This window comes from Dendropsophus ebraccatus, chromosome 3 (genome assembly GCF_027789765.1).
Source record: "Dendropsophus ebraccatus isolate aDenEbr1 chromosome 3, aDenEbr1.pat, whole genome shotgun sequence".
In the NCBI taxonomy this organism is placed as follows: domain Eukaryota; kingdom Metazoa; phylum Chordata; class Amphibia; order Anura; family Hylidae; genus Dendropsophus; species Dendropsophus ebraccatus.
Genome location: NC_091456.1, coordinates 62,047,291 through 62,066,263, shown reverse-complemented (window position 1 = coordinate 62,066,263; position 18,973 = coordinate 62,047,291). Strand labels below are relative to the sequence as shown.

Genomic DNA, 18,973 nt, shown 5'->3' with positions numbered 1-18,973 from the left:
CAGTATATTTCAGGCAAAATTTGGTCCTCATGGCAACCAAAACCAGGAGTGGATTGAAAACACAGAAAGGATCTGTTCACACAATGTTGAAATTGAGTGGATGGCCGCCATTTAATGGCAAATATTTGCTGTTATTTTAAAACAACGGCTGTTATATTGAAATAATGGCAGTTATTTACCGTTATATGGCGGCCATCCACTCAATTTCAACATTGTGTGGACAGAGCCTTTCTGTGTTTTCAATCCACTCCTGGTTTTGGTTGCAATATGAGGACCACAATACTGACTGAAATATACGTAGTGTGAACCCAGCCTGAGGCTATGTTCACACTGCGTACGAGTCCGGCCGCATTTCATATGCCGCCGTACATGTGTGGCTGAAACTACGGGCGTGGGAAAAATAGACATGCGGCCTGATGCGTACGAACTGCGAACATACGCCCGTAGTACAGTTATGCTTCCCTAGCTTGTTTCGAAGCCATCTGAAACAGGTCATTTACGTGGAAATCTTCGCCCAGCCCCGTAAACCACACAGAACCTTTTGGATCGAAAAAATCAAGTTCAATTTGGCTGAAATAAGTACTTTGTACGGGACAGCATGGAAATCCGCGGCCGTGAGTTGGAACATTTCCGTCCTCAAACAATGGTCGTGTTCATTTTTCACGGCGCCGCATACGATCCGGCCGTAAGCTCATACGTAGTGTGCACTGTGCGGGCGTATATCGTATACTTTCAAGCAAACACATCAACCTCAAAACTATGTGCGTATATTCGCGGTTCGCACTACGGCCGGAATCATACGCAGTGTGAACATAGCCTAATGCTGTATTCAAATGCTGAACACTTACTTGACTGAAGAGCTCTGCAGCTTGTTCCAAAAGCCCCACTAGCCCAGTCTCTGAGAAGTATCGTCCAGAACACACTCCATCTTCATCTGGTGTCAACATATCATCAGACACTGCTGATTCTTCTATCACATTAGAGGAAATATTCTAAAAAGTTTATTAGGAATACTGTATGAAAAGATTGCAAGCATCTTTATTTTTCAGCTTGTATGTAGAGGAATGCATAGGCATTACGCTGATCTAAATAAGCAAAATGTCTTATTTTTTTGTGTTTTCAAAATGTGGACTTATATGGACAACTGCTTGATTGCTCATATGGATCAATGTAATACTATAGTTTTACATTGATCTATCAGATTGGCACTCAATTACTACAGCTGATTCTTGCTCATATTACATACTACACAAAATGGAATAAAAAAAGTGATTAAAAAGTCAAATCCAAGCACATGTGTTACTGAAAAAAACCTTTGGATCACTGCACGAAAAATAAGCATTAACACAAACTAATAAAGTTAGAGGGGTCAGAACATGGCAATGCACTTTTTTGTTTGTTTGTTTGTTTTGGAATCAAACTGGCCCCTAGTATAAATTTAGCATGTCAGTTTAATCGGTAAGGAGGGGAAAAACATATGAAAAAAAAAAATCTTAATCTGAGGGATAGGTAAGGGGTTAAGTAATTAAGGCATTATAAGAAAAACATAACCGTATACTATATTATTAAACTTACTTGAAAGCTGACACTACCAACAGGCAGATATATGCAGTCCTCCAGCAAGCTTAAGTATTCTGCAACCAGAGCTGCGGCATGTACCAGGCACATGGCTGCCTCTGTGTAACACTTCACCTTCACATGTTTCTCTGCCATATTCTGTAGCCAGGTCAATCTCAGGTCTGGGGAAGTCTGATAGCCTTTTGCAATTCTAATAAAAAAAAGCAACAATTAAAACAAAGTTTCTATGTATGTAACACCCTCTTATAATTTAAAAAAAAAAAAAACTTTGTGGGACATTTATCAAGCCAAAACGGTGTATTTTTGTTGGAAAACGGCCAGATGTAAATAAATTTACTTGCAAATGGCCGTTTTGCAAAAATATATTCGCATCTGGACATTTTCCGCTCAGTCCGCAAGGGGGGCAGGGAGGGGGTGGAACGGGGGGCGTAAACTCTGGGTCTGCTTCATTTAACATTTTTTCCACAGAAAAATGATCAGGAAACCTACACCAGCTCTGAGCTGGCGTAGGTTTCCTCAGCGCACACACGGGATTTATGTAGAGGCAGTTGTATAAAAATGACTAGCAAATGTCCAGAGTAAATCACAGTACTACATTGGAGGCCTCATTCTACCAGACCCTATTTACTGGTCAATGAAATGGTTTTGGTTTTCTTAATAAAACTTCTTATAGGCACTTTCTGATTCTCGTTACCATTGCTGGACCATTTGCAAATGAAGCACTTACTGCCTCTTGTGTCTCCTCCTAGTCTGTACCTAATTCTGTAATGTGTAAATGTAAATGTAACGTAGTGTATTGTGTGAGCGCTGCTGAATCTGTTGGCGCTATACCAATATGACTTGCAGCGTGTTTTAGATACTTTTTAGAGAATTATGTGGCTGGTGTGACAAATAAGTATGAATGTGCCTAAAGTGGATGTGGATTACTGGAAAGGAGTGTGGTTTTATTGAAAATGGGTGTGGCTTACTGAAAAGAAGCAATGCATTATTGAAAATAGGTGTGGCTTACTAAAAAGAATTGTGGCTTTGTTGAAAATAGGCATGGCTTACTAAGCAACTTAGACTAGACAGTCTTAAGATATGTCTGATTTCAAATAGTACGAGTCACTATGATAAATCTGGTACATTTTTAGACTGTCTAGTCTAGATTTTCACAAAAAACTAAACAATATAAAAGAGATTAGTGAAGCTGTAGTACACTAAGATTCTCTCTGTCGCTCACAGCAACCAATCAGAGTTCCGCTTTTATTTAACCAGCACAATATGAGAAATTTACAAACATGCAAGACTTGAACACTTCAGATTAAAAAACTCCCGGCAAATGAGTGTTCATAAAAAATGACCTAACACATACCTGTACATTAGATCCATTAACATCTCTGGGTCTTTCTGGAAAGCTCTCATTTTGACTGTATCTGAGAGAATACTGTTCAGATTGTTTAAGAGTTCATTCACCTTAAAAACAGATACAGAGATATTATTAGTACCTTCTGCAGTGTGTTAGGTCAATGAAGCTGATATGCCAAATACTGTTTTTTATTGTAGGCAAGATCTTCTATTTGACTGGGGTTCACATGCAGAAAAGGGTATAGTGTATCTGAAAATATAGAGACATAAGCCCTTTTGTAGACCCCCAATCAGGACAATTACTATTTTAGAAAAGTGTACTGCGCTGCAAAATTCTCTTCAATTGTATCAATTTGCACAATCGAAGCCTGAAGCAACGTCCGGTCTTTGCTTCAAGACTCCAACATTTCCTGTCTTCTTGGAGTGGCTTATTACTATTTCTATTAAGTCCCATGGGGCAGCGTGCATCATCCTCCTACCCCTTCTACAGGCCCACAACCTCTCTTGCCCCTCCTGTAATAACACACTCCCCCTGTCTCTCCATACCCGGTTACATACCTTCCAATACCCAGTCACAAGATGTCTTCTATTGGCCGAGCAAGAAACATCACAGACAGGGTCAGCTCTTGGGGGCTGGCTTAACAAAGGATGGATGCTTGGCCAGCCCCCAGATTGTCATTAGACAATGTGTTGACACAAAAACGCCACTAGACCAATGTGTTGAAGACGTGATGAAGAAAAAATTTTAACTACTGGACTTCTGGCAGGGGGCGAGAAAAGGTGGATGCTCAATAAAAGGTAATAGTACCACATGACAAAGTTATATAAGTTTGTCATGTGGTGCTAGATTAAAAAAAAAAACTTTAGAACCAAACTACCCCTTTAACCCCTTTAGGTCAAAGCCAATTTTCGTTTTTGCGCTTTTGCTTTTTCCATTTTATGTTTAAAAGTCCATAGCGCTTGCATTTTTTTCACCTAGGGACTTATATGAGCGCTTATTTTTTGCGACACCAATTGTACTTTGTAATGACAGGCATTATTTTTCCATAAAATATACTGCTAAAACCGGAAAAAAATCATTTGGGCTGTCAAATCGAAAAAAAAAAACGAATTTGTTTTGATTTCGGGGAGTTTTGCATTTACGCCGTTCGCCCTATGGTAAAACTGACTTATTATGCATGTTCCTCAAGTTGTTACGATTACAATGATATGTAACATGTATAACTTTTATATTATGTGATGGCCTGTAAAAAATTCAAACCATTGTTAACAAATATATGTTCCTTAAAATCGCTCCATTCCCAGGCTTATAGCGCTTTTATCCTTTGGTCTATGGGGCTGTGTCAAATGTCATTTTTTGAACCATGATGCGTTCTTTCTATTGGTACTGTTAGGAATGTGACTTTGCGCTCCTCAGTCTGTGCCGGGCGGCCAAGGAAGCGCTGAATTTCTGTCTGTGTTTGCACTGAATGAACTGTGTTTTACTTTCCAGCCACACCTGCCTTGCCTGTCAGACTTCTGGCAGTGCAGGGGTTACTGCAGTGCTAGATCTGTTCAGCTGAGCTTGGTGCTGGGATCAGGGCTGGTCCAATCAGCTGCTGGACCTAGTCTCTGATCCAGGATAAAAAGCAGTCAGATCCTCAGTTCCCTGCTGGCTATTAGTTGTTTCTAGTCCCAGCTCCCCTGCTCCTTTCCCAGCGTTCCCTGTCCTAATCCCCTTGCTATTGCTCTACCCGTGTTCTGACCTCTTGCCTGACATTTGACTATCCGCTTTCCTTCTGATTTTGTACTGCGTTGTCTGTTTGGTTTTGACCCTGCTAGTTGACTATCCTCTATTGTGTTTTGTTTGTCTGTCTACATTTTGTGTATTCACCTACGCAGTGTAGGGACTGACTCCGTGGTTGTCCGCGACCGTTTAGGGTCGACTGAGGCAAGTAGGCAGGTGACAGTGGGTGGGTTCAGATCTAGGGTCACTGTCTCTTGTCTTGTCTACACCTGCCCGTCATGACAGGTACCTTGATTGCGCAAATACGACTTTTTGATCGTTGATTTTGCGCTGACGCCGTTTACCGTGTGAGATCAGGAATGTGATTAATTAATAGTTCCAAATATGTTTATTTATTTCTTTATTTATTAATTTATATTTATAAAATGGGAAAAGGGGGGTGATTTGGACTTTTATTAGGGGAGGGGATTTTTTACTAATTAAAACACATTTTTACTTTTTTTTTTACATAAACTAGAAGCCCCCCTGGGGGACTTGTATATAGACAGCACTGATCTCTCATAGAGATCAATGCTGTGTATATACACAGCAAAGATCATTGTAATCGGTGATAGATTGCTATGGCCTGCTGCAGGCCATAGCAATCTATTGCCGAGCCGGGATCAGCGTCATTCCAACGCTGAGACCCGGGCCGGCCAGAAGAACGGATCCGTGCCACTAGACGCCAGGGACGTGCAGTACAAAGCACTTCAATGCAGCTGTCAGGTTTGACAGCTGCATTGAAGTGCTTAATTAGCCGGCGCGGCAACGGGACCCGCGCCGGCTAATAGAGGCACTGCCCGGCTGCAGATTGCAGCCGGGATCGGTGCCGTTCAGAGCGGGGTCCCGCCGGGACCCCGCTCTGAACACCCCCAGCGGCACCATTACGTACCAGGTACGTCATGGGACGCTAAGGGGTTAAAGTCACCATGTTCAAAACCACATTGTATATGCATTATTTCAGAACATTAAGTTAAACTATAATACCCCAATCTATGTAAACTGAACGCCATGTATAAATAATATAGCACAGATGATATATATATATATATATATATATATATATATATATATATATATATATATATATATATATATGTCTATTCTGGGTGTAAATTACCTGCGTTGGAAGCATGGTAGACTGCATGTCTTCATCTTCCTCTGCATATGCCAGTATGCTCCGTAGTGATTTCCGCAGGTACTCTTCATTAAAGTCTTGGGATTTCCCCACCAGTGAAGCCAATGACATAGTTACCTGCATTTTCACTCTTGCAAAATTCTACATTAATCAAACACAGTTTTAGAGGATAAGATATAACTAAGACTTATTGCTAAAATATTATTGGTAAAATCTACAAGGCTCAATAAATGCAAATACTCTAGGAAACCAAATAATAACGCCTATATTTCACAATAACATTATAAAATGATGTTATACTAGAGTGGAGGAAAAGAGGAGGCAACTTACACTTGTACTGCTGAAGCTATATCTCATAATTAGGTACAGGGTTGCACAGGCCTGACTCCTCGTGCTTTCCAGGGAACTACTACAATGATGTAACATTTTCTGGCACAGATCAGAGCATTGCTCCACTTCCTCTTCAAACAGGAAGTCTCCAAACTAAAGAAGACAATCAAACAATTTATACAATACGTCAAAAGACCATATCATTATGTCTATTCATCCACCAGCCATTACTTTATAGCTATCAGTGGTAATCTTGGCAGTTAGACCACCATGGATCAGTAAGTAACGGCATATGCTAGAATTATTCTGTTACTTACATGGCAAAAATTGGCTTCAGAATTTTTACACTATTTTTAGCTTCAAAACATTACTATTGCTTTTAATTTTGTGTACACTGTAGAAACGCAACATGAGCAAGTTGGGGTAAATGTAGACGTCATTGCACCAAACTATATTAAAATTGTTTAGGGAAAAATATGATACCTTGATGATGAGCAGACGGATAGAGGAGAAGCAATGACACAAGTAGGTGTTGCTCTGATTAGTGCTAAGAGAGTGTACAAGCACTTTAAGGATTCCTCCAAGAAGGTTGTCTTTGCAGTCCAAGGATAAATTGACCTAAAATACATGAAAGCCCAAATGCTGAAATTTAAGGTTTCAATATGTTTTACTTGGCTTATTTGTACCATCAAAGCAACCATAATTGACAATTTATTTTTAAAAGTCCTCATATTGCAACCAAAACCAGGAGTGGATTAAAAACACAGAAAGGCTCTGTTCACACAATGTTGAAATTGAGAGGATGGCCGCCATATAACAGTAAATAACTGCCATTATTTCAATAAAACAGCAGTTGTTTTAAAATAACAGCAAATATTTGCCATAAAATGACGGCCATCCACTCAATTTCAACATTGTGTGAACAGAGCCTTTCTGTGTTTTTAATCCACTCCTGGTTTTGGTTGCAATATGAGGACCACAATACTGACTGAAATATACGTAGTGTGAACCCAGCCTCAAAGTATGAAATTCCAAATTGATAACGATATCTTAAATTGACAGTAATAACAAATGACAGTATTGTAATATTATGTAAGAAGCCATTATTAATGTATAATTTAATATTAATATAACCTGTAATGTATTTATATATTTAAATAAGCGCTGCAGAAGCTGTTGGCGCTATACAAATAAATATTATAATATTATTATTATTATTATCAATACCACAACCAAGAGAGTGGTGCTTTTATTGCTTTTATGAGTGACTTAGGGTGGTATTACACGGGCCGAGCAGGGCCCGATAATACCTGTAAACGAGCAGCGATCTGCTAGATCGTTGCTCGTTTACTGGACCTATTACACGGCCCGATAATCGTTTGACAAGAGCTGCAAGGACATCGTTACCGATGTCCTTGCAGCCTTTGCTAAACTGGCATACATTACCCATCGACGTTCCAGGGCTGCTCCTGCGTCCGCTTCTCCCGGGGGTCCCACGCGCTCTCTAGCGTCACAGCAGCCTGTCAGCTGGTAGGCCGCTCAGCCAATCACAGGCCGGGACCGCCACGGCCTGTGATTGGCTGAGCGGCCTATCAGCTGACAGGCCTCTGTGACGCTAGAGCGCGCGCGGGACGCAGGGAGAAGCGGACGGCAGGAGCAGCCCTGGAACGTGGATGGGTAATGTATATCGTTAGTCGCCGGCCACGCACCGCTATTACACGCAGCGGTGCGCGGTTGGCGCCCGACGAAAATAGGTTCTAACCTATATCAACGATCAGCCGATGATCGTTGTCATCGGCTGATCGTTGCATTTATTACACGGAGCGATAATCGGCCGAATCGGGCCAATTCGGCCGATTATCGTTCCGTGTAATACCACCCTAAAATCTGAAGTCATCCTACAAAAACCTTATCTAGCTGCAATTATTATACTAAGTAACCACCCTCCTCACGAGTAGTTGCTGTATATATGGCCGTTCATCAGTATTTGGCACCAGTGTGACCTCTCCCGTATAGCACTGTGTACTTTTCTACATGGTGCTTGGAACTGGTGTTCGAACCTGCACAAGTATCGCTAAAGGCCCTATTCCATCAACAGATCTGATGACAGATTATCTGCCAAAGATTTGAAGCCAAACCCAGGGGTGGATCTGAAAAGAGGAGAAATCAAGTCTTTCCTTTATGACCTGTTCTCTGTTTATAGTCTGTTCCTGGGTTTGGTTTCAAATCTTTGGCAGATAATCTGTCGTCAGATCTGTTGGTGGAATAGGGCCTTAAGCAAAGCCTTTTTTCGGTGACTGTAATTCATTTGACAGGTAAGCTGCACTTGCTTAGAATAAACATAATCAAGGTCTTAACAAGCTCAATTTTTAAATGCAAATTCTCACCCAAATGTCTAACAACAACAACAACAACATACATTATACATAAAAGTACATTTCAGGAACTATTTCACACACACACACACACACACACACACACACACACACACAAAAATACCCAGAGGAAACCTTGTCATTGTTCTATTGTTGCCATATGGTAGAAGACCTAGCACTTTGTATATTAAATAGGCTGCAATAATAAATTATTAAAACAGTATTGCATGTTGTGTTTTCTTATAGTATTATATTTTTATTTTTTTTATTACATTTTTATAATACATACAAGTATACTTTAATTTTTTTTCTCCATTTAAATACTTTTCACCAAAACAGGCTCTGTTCATACTAGTGTCATGACTTGCATTCACAATGGAGCCAACATCACTAGAAACTACAGTAAGTGCTATTTTGCAAAATGCTGAACGGTCCACATTTGACTCCTGGTGGCTGGAGAGGATGAATGCAGCCCTAGGGCTTACTGGGAAACATGGATACAGACTATGGCACTTACTGTAGTTTTACTCATCTCTAATCATCACAATAAATCTCAACACATTCTAATGACTTTAAATAAATACTCCCATCTCCTTATGCCCCTATTACACGGGTCGTTAGAGGAGCAAACGAGCGCTCGTTTGCTCCTCGTTCCCCGCTCGCTGCAGCGAGCGGGTGAGTGCGGGAGGGGGCGGCGGGGAGGTGCGGGGTGGCTGCCCTGGCGTTGCACTCTATTCCATGGGACAATTATCGATCCGTAGCGGCCGATATCGGCCGAATATGGACGATAATCGTTCCGTGGAATAGGGCCTTTACTTACCTTGTATTGCCAAGGGCTTATGACTTACCCAGACCTGCTAGATTGGTACTCACTTACCGAGCCTATTATGTGGCTCAATAATTGTGTGACCAGGGCTGCATGAGCATCACTAGCGGTATTTGTGCAGTCCTTTCTCCTAATCTTCTGTCTCACATCATTTATTATGCAGAGAGTAGAGAGGCAGATTATCTGTTGAAAGAGGGCAATAAGCCCTCTGCTAATCGCTGGCTCTAATACACATGGAGATGGCTAAACATAACAATACGCACCTACCTCCCCACACTTCCCCTTTAAGACATTAAATGGACTCTATTAGGTATTAAGGCCCTATTACCATCTAGGTTAGTGCACCCTACCATCTAGAGTAACCCCTTTGTCCTTCCTACGGCCTCTGAGCACCTCTCGATTGTGTGAGGTCATCATAAACATTTTGTACACTGTGTTGTCCGTATATGTATGTTTTCTTGTGAGTACTAGTGGACCCCATTTATTTTAAGTGAAGTAATAAAGGTTATATTTTAATAATTGTCCTATGGTGGTCTTATAGTTCGAAGAGATTTCAGTAATTGCTCTGACCCCTAGGTCTTGATTATAGCTGGGTGACGGATCCCCTAACATATCCGTAAGATTCCTGCTTGCTTAAAACTTTTTACCAAAATAAATAAAAATAAATGCTGACGTAACTAATACAGTTTTATTTTTTCTTGTATTGCAGTTTCTAAGAAATTATTTAATCAGTAAGCAGTTAATATAATAATATTATACCTGTATTATAGTTTCCAGCACATCCAGAATGATCAAGTTGGCTTCTGTAGCCAGGTTTCCACACATTATGGCTTCTTGATCCATTTCTGCCTTGGTCCTGTTATACAAATCATATTTTATCAGAGCAAAGAACCTAATGGTAAGTTCAGATGCAGCAGATTTGTGATGCAGATTCTGTATCACAAGCCTCCAGCAGGTTACAGTACAATACATGTGGATGAGGTTTAAAAAAAACCATCCACAAGCAAAATTTTACACCCATAGGCTATGTTCACACAACACCAACATATAATGTCCATTATTGCCGCAAGGCCCAATGCACAAAATGTATAAAATGACGGACGTTGTTTGCGTGGACATCAAAATAATGATCATATCAATTATTTTCCGACGGCTTTTGCAAACAGCGGACGTTGTTTTTTAGTTGTTCCCACACAGCTTCTTCTTTTTCACTATTTTTACTATTAAATTCAATGGACTTTTCAATTAAAGACACATCCAAAGGCCAATCAGTCCACCCAAGCTAGAATAATGTACCAACAGCCATCACTGCACTGACGGGCAGCCAAACAGAGAAATGACTTTAGTCATTTTAAACGTCGAGGAAAAACCCTTGTGTGAACATAAACAGGCATGCTATCCAAGTCCAGATAATGCTTATTCTCTTTTGGGAAAACAGCAAATTATCATTCTGTAAATACGTGTTTTAACTGCAGTGATTCTACGGCACACATGCAGATTTTGCCGCAAAATAGGTATAGGTTTACAGGAAGATCTGCCTCAGAAAAATGATTGCAGCAGATATCATGCAATTTTATTTTTATAATAAAATAAAGATGCCATTAATCTGTCTACAGTCCCTGGGGCAGATTTACTGATGAAGAAAAGATACTGTTTGCTATATTTATAAATTATTGTGGACACTTTTTCTAACTTGCTAAACAAGGTAACATGACTTGTAAGAGGTAAGGTGTATCAGAAAAGGGGTGTAGCTGAACATTTTTGGTATGAAGTCAACAAAGAGGTGGCCTAAAGTGAGACAACATTTAACATACAGTATGAATCACTATGATATATCTGGCACATCTAGTCTAGATGAGGGCTGTCTACATATAATAATAGTAATAGACAATAGTAATACATATCCCCCATTGTCATTTCCCTTGTTGTTTAAGAATGTTAAACCACAGAAGACAGGTGACTTATCAATTATAGACAAGTAAAATATGCCATTGACCCTACTCTGCTTTGTGCTTCTAATTTGACTCTTAGAGCTCTGCACAGTACATGCTATTCCAGTTATAACCTTTTACAGTGCTCCTTAGTACAGGTAACAGTAGAAAGAAAAGAGTAAAGGTGCTCACATATTTAGTCGCTCATTAGCTTGGCGCCACTGCGTCTGCTCCTTCCTCCATCTCAAGTTTTCATTAAGTCCGGCAAATCTGTCATTCCCGGCTACAGAAGAAGACAATGTCACCTGTAATTTCTATGTACTAATGATAGCCTATGCTCAGAATATGTGACTCTTGGACATGATTTGTTGAAAGACATTCTGCTATGGAGTCAGAAGAGAATGAAACCCTATGGAGACTACAAACAAGACAATGCATTCTGAATGTTGTGAAAAAACTGCATTGCTGAACTGCATGTTTTCCTCTATAAGATTGCTTTACGCTTAATACAATCCACCATTTTTATAACTTGCCTTTGGACCCTTTTAACAGGTGAAACACATTTTTTAAATGTTTGACCAGCAAAAAAGTTATATAGATAAGATAGATATGTGCACTGTGTGAACCCAGCCTGATACTGCAGAATGTGTTAAATGAAAACAAATGTAATCTCTGATAATGATTCCCAAGTGGAAATATTAGGATAATAGAGAAAAGCAAGCGATAAAGGACAGCTGTAATTTTGCATGTACTATACTGTACCGGTTTTCCACCGCCTCATCATTTCTCCTCTGGCTCCTTCTCCACGTAACAAAGCTTCTTCCAGGCGGGCCTTGACATCTCTGGACTTTTGAAGCACCAAGGTGCTCACTTTGTCGGGTGACTGTTTACCCTAAGGGAACATCCGGAACATGACTGTCACTAGTGTCACGTATTATTACAAATAACAGAGAGCGTGCAATATCCAGCGGTTCTTATCTGAGATCCAACCATATACATTGCAGTGCTTAGTTTAAAGTAAAAGGCAACGACGTAAGGATATTTATTGAAAAGGCAAAATGGACCTTCTGCGTATCTTGTATTGTAACTCACTGGGCTGAAATTAGTTAAAATATTGTTGTAATATTACTTCAGTGCAGATTTACATTTGTATAGGGTATTTCCATCTTTAAAGGGATTGATAGGATAGCCTTGAAAGTGGAAAAGCTATGAATGTTTGATGGGACCAACACTGATTGGACTAATGGAAGTGAGCCTTACATTCACTTCATTGTTTACACAAACACAATACCAAGCACACCTGTCTATATGGACAAGCTACCAATTTCAAGGAAATGGGGGAGTATTTAAATAAAGAATTAAAAGGGTAGGATAAAACAGTGGGGAAAAAAGTAAACTTAAAAAGAAAAAAATAATATTTACTAGATGATGCCTACAAATAAACATATTCTCTATGTGAATTATTGCCTCATTTATGTGGAATGACTATGACACAATCTCCCACAATGTCCAAAAATTAAAGACATGTCAAAAGCTATTCTTTTTTGTTTCTCCTTCCTCTGTTTTGCCTTGCGGCTCAAGGGTGGGTTGGCTGGTTTAGGGGAACTTATGATAATGGGGACTTATTATAGAATGGTGATGTTTTGATGTTTTTAAAAAGAAATGGTACAAGGTGCTGCGTCACCTTAAATTTTGCATGCAATTAATTGAAAATGATTAAAAATAAAGATAAATTAAAATAAAAATCAGTTGGGTGGAGCAATGAGTGAGTGAAGCGTATAGTCTTTCTGTGTCACATGTCCCGTGTTTGTTTATATGACAGTAAAGTAAAAATAAGACATTTATAATACAAAAAAATGGTATCCAAAAATGTACCTTGTATTCAAAGCAGGAGACACACATATAGAGTAAATCTAGTATTTTGTTTAGCTGCAGAGTGGGTAGGTAGGCCAGCCACTTTTGGATGACACTCTGTTCTGTGTTTTTCATGATCCACAGGAAGCAGGTGAGAAGGTTCCGGGTAGATTCTGGACTTAGAGCTGTGTACATTTTTAGAGGCTGGAAAAGAAAAATATGTGTGTATGTTATGCTCTGTGTTATTATGTACTACACCTTCCTCTCTGGTCTACAGAATGAAGTCTGTAGAAACTAGACATTGATTATCGCAAAAAAAAAAAAGGTCACAGGTTTCTTCTTTTTTCTTACACAAATTGACCTGGTTTGTATGTGTATGACAACAGGTATCTTGGTTATAACTGTACCAGTTAGTGGCTTCTTTCATGTTACATTTTGGAATGTATTCCTATCTTGACAATTTAAGCCCTATCCACGGGATATGGTATAACTAATCTCGAGGAGAATCTGCGCGATGGGCTGCGCTTGCACACCACACTCCATTCATTTTCCATGGAGCCATAATACCCCATCTCCAGGGCACACTCTCTGCCTAATAAAATCACATATTTTGTCTAACTAAAGACTCAGAGGACATATATAAGGGTATTTGGCTATGTATTTTACTACACAATCCTGCTAAAACTGAGGCATACCAGTGGGGCAGGTTGACAACATCGCTTAATGTCCTCAGTAAACCTATGGCTCTGTATGTGTACAGAAAACTATAAAACTGTATAACTGCTAGACAATGCAAAATGAAACATAGGGTTTCTGGTGAGCTTTAGCTGAATTGTACTTACCACTGAAGATAGAGTTGTTGGAGAAGGTTTAAGACCAAACTGGTTTCCTGCAACTGCTATTGCAACATTTGGGTTTATCAGGCTTGGGGTCTCTGGCTCTTCCTCTGTACTGCGTGTTTTTCCAGTCCTTGAGTCTAAAACTATTAATCAATAAATGTAATTACTTACTATATATCCAGATCCACTGGACTTAAAAAGAAGCATTAGGCTATGTTCACACATTGTATTTTGGTCAGTCTTTCTTGAGTCAAAACTAGGAGTGGATTGAAAACACAGAAAATGTGCACATCTTTCTATTATAATTTTGCCCTGTCAGTTCCACTCCTGATTTTGGTTGAAAAAAGACTGAAAGAAATACTATTTTTTAACATAGCCATATAATGCATGAAGGATAATTAACAGAAAGCATGGAGTGCAGAAACACACACACACACACACACAAATATATATCAAATTTGTAGATTCTAATGTCAAGTCTATCCAGAAGTAATCTGTAATAAATTTGTAAAACATTAATGACTATATAGAATTCTGCTGCAATGTGGTCTTCTTTCATCCATTTGAGTTCTGTACCTAAACATATTTACCTGAAAAATCATGTAGTTGAGGAACGGCATCTAAAATGGTGTAAACCAAAGGCAAATACAGAGCAGCAATTTTGTTCTTTATCTCTGTTTTCTGACAGCGTGGGTCCAGATCATGTGAACTCAGAAGATTGTGTATAGCATTGATGGCCTTTCTTTGCACCTTCATAATTCTGGGAAAATAAAATAAAAGTAAATTATGATTTCCAGGCCATCCAGACTATCTATCCGAGACAAAGAGATACTGAACAACACTACTGACACATTGCTTTGCCCCAGGAGACAAAAATTTGGCTTTAGGCCTCGTTGGAGAAAAAGCCTGTCATTAGTATATAATCATTTATCAACAAGTGTAATGTTTTATAGATGTATACGTAATGTACCAACCCTTCGGCCTCGGAGTCTAGTGCAGCATCCAGTTCTGTGAAGAGGAGCCCAGTTAAAAAATGTTTTTGCCGGAACTCTGTAGACAATTCAAACATGCTTGCTATCCTGTACTCTTGGAAGCTGGAACAGGAGCTAGAATTCTGTGTAAAGAAAAAAAATCCACTCAAAAAAACTAAAATTTAATAAATATATGCCTTCTGTTCTAATTTGTAAAGGATTCTACAAAAGTAACTACAGTGGAAGTGTCTCTGTGGTTTCACAAAACTTTTGAAATGTCATAGAGACATGTCAAAAGTTTTGATCAGTCTGAATCTGAGTGTTCAGACCCAGACCGCGTGCTAAGTGCTGTCCTCTCCCAGCTGTGTGTCATGTGATCAGTCGGATTTATCAATTGGGCAAAAAAAATACTCAGGAAGTGGAAATAAGTGGGGATCCAGGGTCTTATGTAACAACAGCAACAAGGAATTGGTGAATATTGGCTCTTCTTTTCAAATTTCTTTGTAAATGCGATTCTCTGTGAAAATACTAATACTTGAATTAACAAAAATGTGGAATGTGTCGGAAAATAGGATTGTGAGCCACTTGAACATGACAGTATCTTTTTACAGGGCAGTGTATCCTCCTGGGGATTAAAGAACAGGATTTTTTAAATATTCTAAACTACTTCATTTTTATCAGTACCTCAGAAGAAACTGAGGGACACGGAGAAGCTGGTGCAGATGATGAAGCCACAAAAAAGAGGTTCAGGTTAAGATAATGCTCATGACTGCAGAGAATCCTTAGAAATTCTAGTCTCATGGAGATAAGGGTTGGTAGAGAATTCAACTTGCTCGACAACTGGAAAACAAGAGAACATTTTAGACAAAATTATTCAGTATTTCAGTAACTGTTACGTTTACATATCGCATTGAAATAACATTCATTTATATACCTTTTTATTTTACATACAAACTTAAAATGACTTAAATGACCTGGCTGATTGCCATAAAATACCCATAGACACTCATGTGGTCTAATCCAACTAAAAATAGCAGAATGTACAGTATAAAGAGACATCATGAATAATATTACCATGGGATATTCTTAAAGAAGCACTCCAGCAATCCAATATTTTTTTGCTTATATAGTGCAACATAGAATATTATTACAAATATAGTGGAGGGGTCTGTGTATGCTTGTGCATACTTATTTTATTGAATCCTATTATATTTGTCATCTCGATTCTTTCTTTCCATGTGATATTGCTCCTCTAATATAGTGTACACTTCTTATTATGACCTTGGCTTGCCTCACCACACTGCACTAGATCTGCTTTGACAGTAATCTCATAGGATTCACTGAAGACTCTTCACACACAGACAGTATAGAATGTTTAGTGTGAGCTGGGACTTGTATAACTCTGCAGCTAATCATTGCATGAGCTCACCTACTATATCACTGCTCTCCTGATTTTTTAACACCATCAGACGGGCGGATCTGTTATACTGTCTGCGCCCGCCACGCTCTCTGGACGCTACTTTGTCTTGATGCCGCCCCATGCATCCAAGGGAATTATTGAGAGTGGTAGTCAGAGAGGGGGGTAGGTGCAGGCAGTGTCACAGATCCCCCTCTGTGCCACTGTCAATCAAAAATAAAAAGATAATTTTCTACCAACAAACCGGATCACAGAGCCACGCTGAAGGTATATATGCGATGCTCGTGTGACAGACAACAGAAAACAGGCAGCATGTATATATGCATATCTGTGCTGTCAGTTTCATCAGAAAGTTACTGATACAAATCAAAAAAGAAGAGACCACTCTTACCATAGATGTGATCAATTTAGCATACTGCTAACTTTTAGTACATCCAGTAAAAGTTAAGTTTAAGAGGTCTTTTTCTGCAGTGAAGGCTGAATTCATACAATCTAATGTCAACATGAAAATGTACCTCCAGTGTTGTTCTCCTGTCCATTCTGCAAAGTTCATTGTGAAGAGACTCTACATATGTTGGGTGGTCAGGTTGCCAAAAGAACTGTATGATGCCAGAAACTTCTGTGCACAAATCTTATTGCTTAGAAAATTGTGTGGCTGCCTCTGCAACTGAAGTGCCCTGCCCATGCAGCGCCTATCCACATTGAACTTTGCAGAACAGGCAGGAGAGCAACGCTGGTGTTATGCTAAGTCAAAGTCAGTAGCGAATCCAAAAGGAAGGATTGATGCTTCTTCGGAATTTGTTGAGCTTTGGTCTTACCGTTTGAAATGTCCTCTAAAAATCCATTACACTGATGTCCAGCTATGCATTAATATTCTGTTACCATATCTATTGTATTACTGCAGTTGTCCCCAAATATGGATAAATTACAAAAAAAACTGTCTGAATTATGTATTTCTGAACAAGTGAAGAACGTTTCATATAAACTATGAAAATATTTCGTATTGTTGACTTTCACCTAGAACAAAAACCAGGTGTCCATGCATATGGCTTGTTTGCACAAATATTTCTAAATGTCTTTTTTTGACAGTCTTTGATCTGAAGAAAGAAACAATAGCACTTTTAGTGGCCCAATAAATAGCTCAGGAACAAGGGAAACCAGATTTCTGACTAGAGATGACAATACTGAACTTTTTGTTAAATGGAGTGATAACCCACAATAGTAATTGCAGGACTGTGTACACGTGTCACATTCCACAATATGTCTTTATGGCGCTTACAAAAATACTGTATTGCAGGGTGTTTATTGTACCTGATTGCAGTAATGCTTTATGAGATTGAAAACAAAGCCACGATCCATCAAGGAAAGTAGATCATATAGGAAGAATGCCAGGCTTATGTTCATTTTCTCTGCATGTTCAGCTTCCTGCAATAATAGATGATGACATTACTTTGGTTAGAAGGAGCGGCTTACATCTAGGAACATTTAGGGTGAGTTTATAAAAGGGTGTAAATATACACCTGGTCTAAACTGCCCACAGCAACCAATCACAGCCCCTCTTATATTTTACCAGGGCTGAAAGCTGAGCTGTGATTGGTTGATGTGGGCAGTTTACACCAGGTGTATATTTACACCCTTTCATAAATCTCCCCCTTAGTGTACAAAATTTATATATATATATATATATATATATATATATATATATATATATATATATATATATATATATATTATCCTTTTATGCAATGTCATTTTAATACATTATAACATCTAAAGAGGTATTTACAGTCAAGCGGTAATTTTTCGTATATGATTGGCTGGGCAGGCCTGCAACGTTACATCCCCAGTACCCGGAAGAAGCCGAACAGGGCACAGAGTGGTAGGATTGTGGCATCAGCGCTGGAGTCAGGTAAGTTTGTTTTATTATGTTAAAACAGCCCATCCCCTTTAAATAAACTGGGGGGAGATACGTGTAAACGATCCAGAAATCCAGTAAGTCTAAGGCTATATCCACACAACATCCAAAAAGACACCAGTTATTACATCATTTTAAGTGACTTTACTAAATTGCATTGAAGTCTATGGAATAACGGACGTCTTTTTCACACAAACTATTGAATGGCAGATGTCTTTTGAGCTGGACGTCATTTAATGCACTGTTTGACAAAGACCTCTGTTATTCCATAGACTTCAATACAATTTAGTGAGGTCACTTAAAGGGACTCTGTACCTACAATCTGACCCCCCCAAACCGCTTGTACCGTCAGATAGCTGCTTTTAAAGGGGTGATGCGGCACTAAGAAATTATTCACAAAATAACTCACAATACAAAGTTATACAACTTTGTAATGTATGTTATGTATGTGAATGGCCCCCTTCCCGTGTTCCCCAACCCCAGCCCGTGTACCCGGAAGTGTAGTGCAGTATACATACCTGATCTGTGTCAACTGACCCCATCTGTTATCTTGTCAAAGACATAATCTTTGGGAGGCCGGCCGCCCCGCTCCTGCCGTCCCTCATGCTGGACCCCCTTTGCCGCATCATAACTGTGCTCAGCCGTGATTGGCTGAGCACAGTTATGCTCAGCCAATTGCCGCTGAGC

The 18,973-nt window shown here is 39.4% G+C and overlaps 1 protein-coding gene across 3 annotated transcripts in view; it reads right to left on the bottom strand.

Moving 5' to 3' along the window:
- Window positions 1–18,973, bottom strand: part of DOCK8 (dedicator of cytokinesis 8) — a 104,757-nt gene that overhangs the window by 15,061 nt on the left and 70,723 nt on the right. For all 3 annotated transcript variants that reach the window (XM_069961889.1, XM_069961887.1, XM_069961888.1), the window contains exons 26-40: window positions 17,683–17,796; window positions 15,639–15,794; window positions 14,958–15,097; window positions 14,574–14,743; window positions 13,987–14,126; window positions 13,166–13,348; window positions 12,053–12,182; window positions 11,483–11,573; window positions 10,119–10,215; window positions 6,642–6,776; window positions 6,159–6,311; window positions 5,811–5,969; window positions 2,933–3,033; window positions 1,576–1,768; window positions 849–992 (exon numbers count right to left, since the gene is read on the bottom strand). In XM_069961889.1, the coding sequence (XP_069817990.1) occupies window positions 849–992; window positions 1,576–1,768; window positions 2,933–3,033; window positions 5,811–5,969; window positions 6,159–6,311; window positions 6,642–6,776; window positions 10,119–10,215; window positions 11,483–11,573; window positions 12,053–12,182; window positions 13,166–13,348; window positions 13,987–14,126; window positions 14,574–14,743; window positions 14,958–15,097; window positions 15,639–15,794; window positions 17,683–17,796 (2,106 nt within the window). The remainder of the gene's footprint in view (window positions 1–848; window positions 993–1,575; window positions 1,769–2,932; window positions 3,034–5,810; window positions 5,970–6,158; window positions 6,312–6,641; window positions 6,777–10,118; window positions 10,216–11,482; window positions 11,574–12,052; window positions 12,183–13,165; window positions 13,349–13,986; window positions 14,127–14,573; window positions 14,744–14,957; window positions 15,098–15,638; window positions 15,795–17,682; window positions 17,797–18,973) is intronic.